This window comes from Sinocyclocheilus rhinocerous, unplaced genomic scaffold (assembly GCF_001515625.1).
Source record: "Sinocyclocheilus rhinocerous isolate Xijiao unplaced genomic scaffold, SAMN03320098_v1.1 scaffold2740, whole genome shotgun sequence".
Taxonomy (NCBI): Eukaryota; Metazoa; Chordata; class Actinopteri; order Cypriniformes; family Cyprinidae; genus Sinocyclocheilus; species Sinocyclocheilus rhinocerous.
Window position 1 is genome coordinate 38,114 of NW_015658750.1, and position 14,658 is coordinate 52,771.

Genomic DNA, 14,658 nt, shown 5'->3' on the forward strand with positions numbered 1-14,658 from the left:
CACATAACGGTCAGCGAACAGACTTGTAAAGATGGAGCCAGATTTGTGAGGATGGGTATATTAAAAAAAAGATAATCTAACTTACCTCCTTGTTGACAAAGCAATATAAGATGGCTACCAGCAGCCCCTGTAAACATGTCAGAGCATGAATAAACAATTAATTTAACAAACACCTAAAAAAAAGTTGTATAAGTGCACAACCTGCTGAAATATCCAGGGATATGCTTCCCATACAATGACAAAACTCACTGCATAACTACCATAGTACAATGTATTGTTGAAGAAGTAGCTAGTCACAAGTGTTTCACCACATTGGTTCAACAATAAAGGACTGTCGTTATTAATGTTAAGCAGGTCATGGAGTAATAACTTCTGCTAATTAATCGGTTTATGATGGAATTCATGCCAGATTATTGCCATAAATAAGGACCATGGCATCTTAGGACTACTTTGCCATATTTGTTCTCTATTGTTTTGCTTAATTTACAGATGATTCGGTGACAGGTTCCCTCTTGCCTCAATACCGTCAATGCAAAATGCTGCTTTCGTTCTCTTGACAAACTAAAAGTTGTAGAACAACATTTATGGAATGACAGATACAGATTGTAATACATGTTATCCTGTTTATTTTGCTCAAGAGCATGATCTATTTCAGTCCATGTCATGCTAACAACAAACTAAGCTTCAAACCACAGGTTTGAAGAGAGCTGCAGTTCTAACAACACAACTTTGAGATGCTGTTTGCGAATGTTTGTAGAACTATGGTTTCGGGAACAATGGATTTGGCTAACAACGCTTTTGGGAAACGCAACAGTATAGCTGATTGCTGGTTTATGTTGTGTTTTGGATGCTGGTCCCAACAAGATGTTGGTTTTTCAACCAGGCTTTTTAACTGGCTTTGCCAACAAGACTTCCGTGGTTAACTAATTTCACCAGAAGGTCAGACCACACAACATGATTTACCAAGGTCTTGTTCATTGGTCAACATCTTTTATTGATCATAAAGTAATATTCCTATCAAATAGTCCTAACTCTGACCCTACGTTTAACTTAAACAAGCACTAACCATCATTAACCAGTCTGGATCTGTAATTCAAGCAGTTTTTTTCAGCAATGAATGCCCTACAATTTCTGTTGTTCGACTAGTTCGTGGGTTTGATTCCGAGGGAGCACAAGTGTCATGACTGTCCTGTAAGTTCCTTTGGATAAAAGTTGATTTAACTGCAAAAAGCCCAGCTAAACTCTGTTTTGAGGTGGTTCATAGTCAAACATAAATAAAAACAAAGTGCTTTCAGAAATCTATAAAAGTAATAATCAGTCTATTTTGCGAATGAGCTAAACCTGACACTTTGAATGAGTTCATTTAGTGCAATCTGCAGTAAGATGTTCAAAAGCCAATAAGGATGAAGTGTCTACAGATGGACACATAACAGTCAAGCTTTATGGCCTCGCTCTCTCTCCCTTACTCTGAATCTTTACGCATGTGAAAAGTCTCATCAGGGCAATTCCTCCAGGCAGATGATACAAATTCGACACTTTGCAGCTGCGCTCCACTTGAGTGTCATTACCAGTTTGTCAAAGGGTGAGTCAGCCAATTTGTAATGTCTGCTCTCTCAAAGCAATTAGTCCTGACACTGTAAAATAAGCTACAGAATATCAATTTGTTTTTTTCTAAGCTGCTGCCCAGTCAAGGGACATTTGAATGCATTGCTAATTTGCAGCATATGGGGCTTTTATGGAGATTTTGGCAAGGTGAGGTGATTTCTCTGTGGCATATCGAGAACATAACAATTTTTAATTTGTTATTATACCTGAGCTTGTTCTGAGCAATTTTGAGCTTGTTATCCATCTATTAGTGAGGGTCAGAGTTATTCAAAACTGAATTCACTTGAGAGTGCCTTTAAATTCCAATTCAATTCCTGAAAATGGTTTAGACCAATGAAATTGTTCTGTTGTGTGACTGTGTTGAACTGATTTGAACTATAATTCAGTAGATTCCTTGTCCTATAGCATTCCACTAAAACTTCACTAATTGAAAGGAAAACAATTCTACAATTCGGAGTTTTGCTCAACCCTGTTTATGTGATGGTGTATTAAGACTTCCTGACCTGGAAGGAGTTGAAGAAGAGGTCGATGAAGAGCTTTGTGAGGCGCAGGGATAGAGCACCATGTGAGGTAGACTCATCAGTAACAAACGAAAACAGGACCGAATGGATTCCCAGTAACGGAATCAGGGTGAGGGTTGACTTAGCAAGCCTAAAATTGGGAGAAAAATACAAAGATAGGCAGTTAATATGGAAACAAATGCACAGCTTTCTGCAAATGCTCAAAGTTCACCCAAAAATGAAAATACTGTCATAATTTTTTCACCCTCATGTTGTTTCAAACCTGTATGACTTTAATTCTTTTTTCGTAGTTTCGATATAATATTATTCTACACTTATAGTTAAAAGTACAATAACTACAAGTATGTATATTTATAGTTAGGTTTCATATGAGGAAAATCTGTCCACTTTACTGCACGTCTCAAACCTCTTTCACAAATGCATGCAAATTATTAAAGTATGATGGATTGTGTGCATTAATGCATTACATCATTGGTGTCAAAAGCCATTGGTTTTCATGTCTCTCATAACCAATTGTGATGCAAAACGTTTGAATGCTCTGAAATGAAGTGAATTTGAGATTATCAGCAAATAACAAACTAACAACTTTCAATATGTTCCTCATCTAAAGCTGTTGTTTGGCTTCAGAATACCTGTCGTATGGGCTACTTTTATCAGGAATTTATTGTGCATTTAGTTTGCTTCATCAAAACTTCTTATTTTGCGTTCCAATGAAGCAAAAGGAACTCAGGCTTGGAATAAATGATGCCAGACATTAACTAACCCTTTAACTGTAGGACACCCACCGGAACTTGTAGTCAGAATATCTCATTTGGTGCGCCCTCAGTTTGGACACGAGGATCTTGATGATGTGTATGAAGATGAAAAAGTTAATCTGGATGGAGAAAAAAAAATCGTAATGCCCTGGTTAAGACCTTTATGTCACAAAACTGACACAACAGTTTCCTCACAACACAACAAATGACTCAAGACTCGGATGAGGGACTGCGGCGGTGAGAAGCGAATGGGGGAAGGAAGTCGGCGATGCTTGGCGGAGTCTGGGAACAGCATTCATACAGTCCAGCCCTGGGAGAATTCAAACATAGGAATTCCTGCCCACTACAGGAACACTTGAGACGTGGACAGATACGCAGAAACATCACTGCACATCGCTAAATGCTCATCTGCACCTCGCAGCCAATGTGAGCATTATGAATGCCTGGCTATTTTGCACAGTAATGTGCCTTTCAACACAATCAAGTGGAAATAAGACACTGGAGGAGGGGGAAAGCAGTTTTTTGAAATCATAGCTGTAGACCCTAAAACATATTCTGTGTAATAGGCAGCTTCCTGATGTACTGAGAGTCGACATCATATGGAGCTGTGCTTCGTGCATAATGGAAATTACTTCAATTTTGAATGTTGCTTAATGCTTAGCCAAATGCAAGGCAATTGGGTGTGATGGTATGAGCAAAGATGGAAACTGCAGGGCATAAAACAGCATAAAACATTTACCCTACTGTGTTCTTCATATTCCTTCAATTATGGCAAAAATACAGTCAAGTCTGGGTCATAGCAATATCAGTATTATCAAAATTCTTACTATGGTGTGCGTGTAAAGGTTGGCCAAAATATTCATTTCATGAATGTGAAATTTAATTGAAATGGCCACAAGGTTGCTGAATTAGAATGAGAGAACAGGAAATTGCATTAACGAATTTCATTAGTGGTGTAATTATATTTCTTTTAGTATAGCCTAAGCATGCCGATTTATTACATTGAATCTTTGGTAAAACTTTAGGTTTGATTTGTTAACATTAGTTAAGTTAACATGAACTAGAAATGAAAAATACTTCTAAAGCATTTATTAATCGTAGGTATTGTTAATTTCAACATTTACTAACACATTATTCAAATCTGAATTTGGATCAGTTAATATTATTTAAAGGTGGGGTAAGCGATTTTTCAAAAACGCTTTAGAAAACTGATTCGGGCCGAGTAGCAAAACAAACTTGTAGCCAATCAGCAATAAGGGGCGTGTCTACTCATGATGTGGAGGAGAGAGCGTTCAGTGGACAGGACGGACATTAGTCGAGCCGAGCGACAGAAATATAGAGATGGTGGATTAAAAAACAAAAGAGGAAAACGTCTGTGGAAACAAAAGAAGGCTTAAGGCAATAAGGCAAGAAGTAGGACCCGTGTAAATATCGGATCAGCTTTCCAGCGCTGGAGAGAACTCAAGGAGCGGAAGGCCTGAGCTAACATGAACTAACAATGAACAACTGCATTTTTAGTAACTAACATATAAAAAGATACTGTAACAAATGTTTTGTTCATTATTAGATAATGTTAATTTATGCTTTAACTAATGTTAACTGATGGAATCTTATTGTGAAGTGTTAACGAATGGGACCTTACCGTTTAGACATATTTCTCTATACTGTAAGTATAGCAATTCACATACCCATCAAAACAGGTTTTAATTTTGCTGTACAGTGCCACAAAATGTCCACCATGTTGTTTTGGATAACTTTAAAAATAAACATTTTTGATATTACATGAAATTATTGAATACAGATTTCGGTAACATGTTATTTTACAGTGTCCTTATTTTACATGTTGCATGTTCTTACTAATTTTGAACCTAACCAAATATTATAGTAAGTCGTTAATTAATATTATTCAGTACTTAATTCTATATTTAAACACTGGGTCGCTGCAACTGTGGAGACATATGAAGGATGAGCCTACATTAGAATTTACCATAATCAGATTATGTTAAATTCTAATATGAAAATATGATTTTTTTTTCATATATATATGATGGCCTTGTTTGATTCATAGGGCATTGATTGATTGTGTTTGTGGGGCCTGAAACATTCCCCCTCTTTCCTTCTGCTTTCCTGTCCAATCACCAGTATTCTAGATAATCAAGGCTAAAAAGCAATTTTGAATTCATGTTGACTTCAAGGGTGGAGGTAAAGTGTTATTAGCAGTGCTCTGACTATGGGACACTCGGGCAGATATGTACATAAACGAGACTCGCACTCACCAACACGGCCAGCAGGATTGGCGAACGAATTATCCACCAGTACTCCATGTTAATATTCTGCACCCAGCATCTGATCAACAACAAGAGATCAAATACATCACTGCAAATGAGCAAATAGATGGCCTACTTTTGTTCATTAAATATACTCAATACAGACAAACGTTTACTGAAGCAACTTGTATGTCTCTCAATCATCATTGTATTGCATTGCATTTTTTTGCCCTCAACAATAAAAACTACAAAGCTGTGATAATAAAACGAAGCATTTAAATTTCATCTTAGACATATGAATCTATGTGAGGTATAGAGTGACAACTGATTTTATTTAAGTAGTCTGTTATAAATATCTAATTGATTTACAGTACAAGCTATCAGAATTTATCTTTTTGGCCATATAAATATCAAAAACTGTAGCAAATTGCATATTTTTGCTCAGTTTTGGCCTCTGAATAAAATTGAGGTGTTTTTCAACCTCAAGTTTGAGCTCCATATTCTTTCTATATAATACTATATGAGCCATAAAAACCTGATGCATAAAATGTTACTTAACACAAATCACATATGCAAACTTTATTTCAGATATTTGCAATATTTTGTCTAAAGGTTCAATAAACTGAAAAAAAATCAATTTTTTCTTACAATGATTTCATATTTCAGGCTTTACAGAGTTAATAAAGTCTAAATGTGTTTAAGATTTAAGATGTCATTGTTACAGTGCAATTGCACAATTTAGTTCTAAGTAATATTAATTAACAACATGTATTTACTATAGGGTTATTCATTAGTGTTTGGTTTAGGGTTAGTTGCTTGCAATTATGCATAATTTACTGTTATTACTATAGTAAGGAGATGTAACATGTAACAAGGACACTGTAAAATACCATGTAGCCAGAATCACAGCACATTCAACATCACTTAAAAGAATTAGGAGAATACTAGTAGAGAATACTGTAATACTGTTCAGAATAATGTTAATAAAGGAATGCTAGCTTACTTTTTTTTTTTACTGATGCTCTACATACACTGTGTATACTGCCTAATATAAAAAAAACTGTAAAAACAGTACATTATGCAAAACAATATGCTAATTTGTTGCCACATGACACACAACTTCATAATGCATATTTGTTTAAATTCAGTACATCATTAAGAACATCTTATGTTTCTTATTATGATTTTTTTATTTTATTTTATTATTTTTTAAACTCCAATTTCGTGTATAAAATTTTTTCTTGCAGTTCGATTAAATAATGCACAACGAACTAGATGTTTAAAATTCTGGCTATATTAATTGCGGTTCATTAATCACACTTGAAATGGAAGGTAAAATTAAGTGCATTACAGTGTGCCGTTCTGTTGCATACTGCACATTTTGACTACACAGTAGTATTTCAATGCATACAGAAAACCTGCACACTGAACATGCAGCATTATCTCAGTATCTGGAGTGATAGCGTGGAAAAAACCCAGCGACAAATAGCCTCACAGACACATGACAGATGACATGCTGCCTGAATGGGGATAATGCTCAATTTATCAACAGGAAGGAGTGATTCTTTTATCTGCTCAGGACGGGTAAGTTCAGATGGATGGATGGGGTGATGAGTGCGGGAGAGTATGAATCTGTCCTCAACCCCTAGCAGGCCATGACACATTAAAGTGCAGTCACAGATATACAAACTACATGATTTATGTCAGTCTCTGTGCCTGCTGGTGAGCTATAAAAAAAGGGGCTGGGCTACAGAAGTACACTTATTTATAAAAACAGAATTTATTATGGAAATAAAACACTTAAAGGGATAGTTTACCCAAAAATGTATTTTTTTTCATAATTTACTCACCTTTAATTTGTTCCAACCCTGTATGAGTTTCTTTCTTCTGTTGAACACAGAAGAAGATATTTTCAAGAATGTGGGTAACCAAACAGCTGACGGTAGCCATTGAAAAAAAATAATACTATGGAAGTCAATGGCTACCATCAGCTATTTGGTTGCCAACATTCTTCAAAATTTTGTGTACAACAGAAGAATGAAACTCATACAGTTTTGGAATTTTTTGGGTGAACTATTACTTTAAGGGTGAATTGAATGTCATGTTTTTGGGACACTCAGCTACATGTTAATTGCAATTAAATAAAAATGTATTACAGCTTAAAGTTATATTTTATACAATTAGACAACTTTAGAGTGTTTTTGACCCACTTCAGTAGGACTTAAGTACATCTTTATATGCAATTTCATAACTTCTCATGTTTTTGAAATATGGCTAAAGTATATACTTTTAAGATCTGAAGCACACTACAAGTGCACATTCAATAAAATTAAACATACTCCATTTTCACAGACGATTTATACTGAACACTCTTAATATATTTACAGTCACTTGGCTGATGCTAAAAAATAAGCAATTATTATTAATTACAATATTTGCAATCTTGTTAATCTTTTTTTATTTGTCCATTAAGTCCTAAAGACTGTTATTATACTAGTTTTGTGACTCACAAGACTAAAATGTTTTCATGAGAGTGTCCCTCATTAAGGAGAGACATTTCACAACATCAGAAGTTCAATTCATTTCCATGAATCAGTAAATAGATTTAATTGAATTGATTCAGTTGATTGAATTCAATTGATTGAGTTGCTTCATCACATAATAAATGTTGTGCCAATGTGACTTTTTATGTTTTAAAATATGTTAGTACACATATATGCAGGCAAAAATATGGCTATTTGACCGAAAGGATGGTTGAAGCAGAAAAATATCAAAATATTATTTTTAGCTTTATCATCCAGCTCTAACAGAAAATATATAGAAAATGTAATGTTTAACTATTACCATATGGAAAATACATTTTACATTTAAAGGGTTAGTTCACCCAAAAATGAAATTTAGGCTGTGCTTTACTCTCCCCCGAGGCATCCTAGGTGTATATGACTTTCTTCTTTCAGACGAATCCAGAGTTATATTAAAAATTGTCCTGGCTATTCCAAGCTCTATCGTTGCAGTCAGCGGGTGTTGCAGTGCTTCAGTCCAAAAGAAATTACATAAAAAGCGCCCATCCATAAAACAAAGTGTCACACACGGCTCCGGGGGTTGAACAAAGTCCTCCTGTAGCGAATCGATGCATTTTTGTAAGAAAAATATTCATATTCAAAACGTAATAATCACTTTAATCTAGCTTGCGCCAACAGTTGTACACAGAAGCAGCTCCGGGCGGATGATGTATGAGGTCACACTGCGAAGTGACGAACGCAGAAGCACAGGGGAGAGATCAAAGCAAAACAACGGTCACTAATTAGAAGTACAAAACGAGGATTTGTAAAGAAGAATGTCAAGAGGATTTCGATATAAGCCAAGAGGAGACTGGGTTTCCTTTGCTAAAGTAAGGAAATTTAGCTTCCTTTGATCCTGTAAACAAACGTTGGTTTTCACGAGACGCACCGGCGCATGCGCAACGCTGACCTCATACGTCATCCTCCCGGAGCTGCTTCCGTGTACAACAGGGACCAACAGGATTTAATACTAGAGTGCTACTTACAATACATCTGATGTTTAGCAGACTAACTTATGGGAATTATGTACTGGATTGGATGAATATGGATGAAATAGATACTATTAAATACGTCAACTCAGCACCCACAAAGGGTCATTAAAATAAATTTACATCTTGAAAACCCTTCCAACAATAACAGTGAATGATTGTAAGATTTATGAGATTTTACAATGCACTGTGTAACTCACTGGTCAAGGTCAATGTGATACGTTGGCTGTTACAAGCAAGACTTGTAAGACTGGAGTGGATGCTGCAGGTACATAAAATGCTAAATAGTCATTTATCATAGAGAAGCTGAAAATCTGTGTAGCATCACAGCATTTGACATAGTATCTGGGCAGCATGTGTTCATAATTTATGTATTTGACTTGTTATAAAACAAACGCTACAGTGACAGAGTACTGATGTCGGCCAACTCTACAACTGCAAAAAACACACAAGCACTGGCTTTCATCAGTCGCAAACACACTCATCCCACATGGCTCTAGAACTTACTCTTCATTCTCATACAAGTACTTCACGATCACCCATGGCAACACGAATATCAGAGGGGCACCTGAGGGAGAAAGAGAGAGTCCTTGTGATACGAGGCATAAACCATCTGCCGCGCTCTGTTTGGACACGCTATGTATGAGGAAGCTCTTAAACCCTGCTAATGAGTTCACTGCGTAAAAGCTCTGAACCTCTCACCCCAGCCAATACACTGGTAGATGCCGAAGTAATTCCTCTCTGTCAAGACTGTCACGACCAGAAGGCTGTGCAGGTAGATGCCCTCCACCAGCAGCCAGTAGTTGTTAGCTAGTATGCTGTACTGCATCATCACCATTGCAACTCTGCAGCCGACCGCCGTCTGAAACGCAGAGTTTTTGGGTCACTGAAAGCTTTCGGCTAAATTTTAACCTGCCGTCTCCATTCAGATTTGCACAGTAAATAGGTATTTAACCCACATCTATATTAACATGCATTTCAAAGAATATTCCTGGTCATTTACAATACACTGTAAGGTTTATGTACAGCATATTAGCATAGAAAGAGCTTAAAAGCAGAAAGGAAAAGTATTTTTATTTTTTTAATTAAATGACTCATGAAAACTCCAGTAAAATGTTTGTAATGTTTGCAAACGCACACCTTCTTTTGGCTTTAAAAAAAACTACTGCTAGGATTTACTAAAGACAGTAAAACATTAGAAATGAAAAAAGCGTGGACAGTTATTTTTGCAGCTGAACTTATTGTATATGCATTTGTAAAAGATACTAAATTTATGGGAGGAGAGAATTTAAATCAATCATGCAATGTCATATACTGAGTTTTGTGGTAGTCAATTTACTGGTTTTGCATAATTTAACACCCAGGAATGCATGTCTTAACCCATGTTGTGCTTGACATGTCTGTGTCAGATGCTAATTTGATCTGGATGTGTCTATGGTCATTAATCTAAGCATTGTCAGTAGATCATCCGAAAACTATTATGGGATTGTGCTCTCACGCTAATTTGCCCTATTTAATGAATCTGGTCATAAATGTACAGAATATGCTAATTATTATGAATTAGTTACCAAAATAGTTCTCATAAACTAACAATTTTTATATATACTAATTAATTTTTTAACATGAACAAAAGTTGTAAATGCCAAAAGTTGTTAATATATTAGCAATAAATATTCGGACACTGATTCTTACAAATTACATTAAATCTAACCTTTAAAAGTAGAATGATGCTTTTTTTCTTATTGAAAACACATCCAACAGGAACAGAAAAATCCCTTAATTGAAGAATTCACACAACATGCTGCCCATAGACATTCAATTGTAAATAACCCAGAATATTCTTTTGAAAATAATTACATAGGTATAGGATTATTAAAAATGTGTATGAATCTAGATACACAACACATTTCAAAAGTTTGGGGTTTGCAAGATTATTTTCAAAAAGAAATTTATACTTTCCTTCAGCGATAATGCATTAAATTAATGAAAAGACAATAAAAAAGGGACATTTTCTATCTCCAATAAATGCTGTTCTTCTGAACTTTCTATTCATCAACGAATCCTGAAAAAAATTTAACAGTTTCCACAAAAATATTAAGCAGCAACTGTTTTAACATTGATAAGAAATGTGTCTTGAGCAGCAAATCAGCATATCAGAATGATTTAGGATCATGTGGCACTGAAGACTGGAGTAATGATGCTGAAAATTCAGCTTTGCATCATATAAATAAATTAAATAGAATACATTTTAACATATTCAAATGGAAAACAGTTATTTTAAATTGTAAGAACACTTCACGATATTACAATTTTTACTATTTAAAATAAATGCAGTCTTGGTGAACATTTAACATCTTACTGCCCCCAAACTTTTGAATGTTAGTACAGTATATTATCATCTTTTAATAACAACAATAACAAAGAAAGACAGCAGGCTATTACACCTCGTTTTTAACCAGCCACTCCACCTCCAGTTCAGTGGTGATGTCTTGACCAACATGGAAGTCATCAGGCCTTTCCAACATGGCATCTTTGATGAGAATAGAAGAGGCTCGCAGGATGAAAGAGGCAAACAAGTTCATGTGGATGTTGTTTCTCATGCAGTGCAGCTTCCTGTGGGGATCAGAGTGCAATGAATAAAAATAAAAAAGCATTACATTGTTCACACAAAGAAGCCCAACACCTTAACCACTGCCACAACCAAAGATCCAGAAACTGATGCTAAACACGTTTTCAAATTAAAATGTAAGCAGCAGGAATAAATTCCCAGTTGGCTTGAATGTTACCTAAAGGATACCAGGATGCCCAACGCCAGCACCAGCGCACCAAGAGACAGGGAATATCCAATGGTGTACATAGTCCGGAACTGACTGAGGACCCGTCCGTAGTGTTGCTGCACATAGACATACAAATCATCTGCTCAGACAATGACACAAATGCACAGGTGAACGCCATACTGAATTTAAGGTGGATGAAACCGAGGCTGTGAGGGATAGACTTACAGTCTTTACATTGGCATGAACTGTATAAAGGTCCGAGGTCACATCTTTATTTAAAACTCACAACTTTGTTTTATGGAGTTTTTGTCCACTGAAAGTCTCCGGAAAGATTTTTTGTCAGCTGAACAATTGGTATGAAGGTAAACAACAGTACAATCCATTGAACACACTGTAGTTCTATTAATATTTCAGTATACTTATTGTACTGTTATATTAGGAGCTTACAGGTTAAATTCTATTTTGATAAATAATTTCAGCAGTATGTTTGATAAAAAAAAAAAAAAAAAAAAAAAGGTAGAGGCGTGTTTGTTTTGGTGATTTCAAATATCAACATTGGCTACCAGAAATCACTCACTCTGCCTTTAAGAGCTAACAGATATTTAATATAACAATCACCTATTCATCTAGCCTCAAAAGAGTTGCAGTGTTTCTCACATACCATGTTGATTTGTGCGGGGTCACGTGATACACATTCACTGGCGTTCTTCTGTTTGCTATACTGTCCGTCTGCATCACACTCCAGATACACAAACCCATGTCGGACTGACACACAAACACATACACAGATTGAGTGGTCACACAGGGTGCATAAGAGAGAGTCATATGTGCATTAGAGAATACTGCATATGGTGTTAAATTAGCTAAGCTAAAATAAGTGCATTATTTAAAGTGCAGCCACATATAGTAAATTTTTTTCACACAATTATGGACATGCATTTACTCGTACTCATAAATATTGTGCAACCTGTCATTACATGCCCAGCTAATATTTCACCCAAAAATGAAAAGAATATGAAACATGCAATGTGAATTAATGGAGGCAATGTGTATAATTGTGATTAATTAAATGTTGAGCCATAAATAACTGTTAAATAACACAAACAATTGTTAATCTTTTGAATTAGAAGGAAGGGGTACTAGACAGTCTTTTGACTGTTGAAACTGCTCATATTTCAAGCTTAATCAAGTGTAAATAAGTTTTAAGTTTCATTTTGTTTTTGTAACCTGACAAACAAAAAGTAAACTGTTAATGGAAAATGGCCCAGACTGGCTTGTAAATGTAAATAAATCTTAAAGGAATAGTTCAACCAAAAATGAACATTTGCTAAGAATTCCCTCTCCCTCAGCCCATCCAAGATGCAAATGAGTTTGTTTCTTCATCAGAACAGATTTGGAGAAATTGGGCATTACATCACTTGCTCACCAATGGATCCTCTGCAGTGAATGGGTGCCGTCAGAATGAGAGTCCAAACAGCTGTTAAAAACATCACAATAATCCACAAGTAATCCACACCACTCCAGTCCATCAATTAATGTCTTGTGAAGTGAAAAGCTACATGTTTGTAAGAAACAAATCCATCATTAAGACATTTTAACCTCTATCCATAATATTACTTTCTCCAATGAAAAAGTCATCTCATCTGAATCAGGAGAGAAATAAGCACAGATTAACTTTTTTTTTTTCTTACAAACACATCTTTTCACTTCAGAAGATGTTAATTAATGGACTGGAGTGGTGTGGTGTGGATTACTTGTGGATTATTGTGATGTTTTTCTCAGCTGTTTGGACTCTCATTCTGACGGCACCCATTCACTGCAGAGGAACCATTGGTAAGCAAGTAATATGATCCTAAATCAAATGCATTTTCAGCAAATTTTCCTTTTTTGGGGTGAACCATTCATTTAAACCGTGATTGCAGTAAATTTCACAATGTAAATAAATCTTAATAGTCCAAAAATAATATTTCCAGTAGTCTTACCTTCCTTGTGCCAGGGCAAGTACCAGGGGCAGGCCACACTCACTGTAGTATTGGGCAGTGCATCCGGCCAGCAGGCATACTTATCAAATGTTCTGTTGCACACAAGACCTAGAAAACAACCATTAATGTTAAAGTCTCCTAGGCTTTGCTGGGCTGGACAGGATCAGTATGTGACATGACCCCTAATCAGAGGTCTCCAGCAGTGTTTTCCAACATACATCCCTTAACAGCACTGTGCACTTTCATCATGGCTGTCAATAGGGTCAATGAAAGACCCCATCTGAACTTACACAAGACTGTGACTGTGAACGTCACTGCGACTCCAGCCATTACTTGTGGAAAGATGTTGAACAACTCACCTGTCATCGGCGGTTCTCTGGTAATATTTCGAAAACATTCATCTCGATACATCATCCATCTTGCCATCAATGTTTTGAGAGATGCAGCAGATGACACCTGTAAGAGCCAATTAGTGAGACCACATGAAAAGGTACATTGAATTAAGTATTATAATTCCATTTTTTTCCCTTTAAAACACAAAATAAGTTAGCTAGAAGAATGCCAAGGCTGGTCTTTCCCATACCATGGAAGTAAATAGTGACAAAAAGCCATATAAGTATCATAACAGCAAACCACCATGCAAGCAGCATTCAAATATGAAGTAAAGAGCTCTGGGTGACATTAGTTAGATTGTATGAGAACACAGTTCAGTTTAGGGTCTGGACTCTAGTGAACACTCCCATCACAATCAACAAAGCTTGTGTGTTGCGTTTACTTATTTTGGGTGTGGACAGAGTATTGAAATCTAACCATAAAATTCAGCGACTGCAGAAGTTCTGCAAGCTGGGCTTCAGTAATGATCCTCTGTGATGTTTTTCTTTCTTTTTATTTCCTCACATGAATATGCTGAATTAATGCCTAATCTGATCTTCAGTGAGTTGCATAATGCTCCGACTTTTAGCCAACTCGAAAAAAGAGCTGAGCGGTGCGTGTGTGGCATTTTTATTTGTTCTCAGCTTTATTTGTATATTTATCTGGCTAGATAACTAAACTCAAACTTATTTATTTAAAATGAAATGCATGCAGTGCACAAATAAAAAAAGTAGAAAAAACATTCAAGGTTAAACCAAAAGCACCGTTGTGAAAAAGAAGTGCACTTGCAGATTATATATATATATATATATATATATATATATTATAC

General features: G+C 35.8%; 1 protein-coding gene across 3 annotated transcripts in view; it reads right to left on the bottom strand.

Annotated features, from left to right (window-relative positions):
* LOC107722892 (glucagon receptor-like) overlaps positions 1 to 14,658 on the bottom strand; it is a 64,876-nt gene that overhangs the window by 3,703 nt on the left and 46,515 nt on the right. For 2 of the 3 annotated variants that reach the window (XM_016531384.1, XM_016531385.1), the window contains exons 3-13: positions 13,817 to 13,913; positions 13,458 to 13,565; positions 12,137 to 12,240; positions 11,485 to 11,591; positions 11,143 to 11,311; positions 9,401 to 9,560; positions 9,206 to 9,266; positions 5,158 to 5,227; positions 2,912 to 3,000; positions 2,109 to 2,256; positions 86 to 127 (exon numbers count right to left, since the gene is read on the bottom strand). In XM_016531384.1, coding sequence (XP_016386870.1) covers positions 86 to 127; positions 2,109 to 2,256; positions 2,912 to 3,000; positions 5,158 to 5,227; positions 9,206 to 9,266; positions 9,401 to 9,560; positions 11,143 to 11,311; positions 11,485 to 11,591; positions 12,137 to 12,240; positions 13,458 to 13,565; positions 13,817 to 13,913 — 1,155 coding nt within the window. The remainder of the gene's footprint in view (positions 1 to 85; positions 128 to 2,108; positions 2,257 to 2,911; positions 3,001 to 5,157; positions 5,228 to 9,205; positions 9,267 to 9,400; positions 9,561 to 11,142; positions 11,312 to 11,484; positions 11,592 to 12,136; positions 12,241 to 13,457; positions 13,566 to 13,816; positions 13,914 to 14,658) is intronic. The other variant, XM_016531387.1, reaches the window with a different exon arrangement.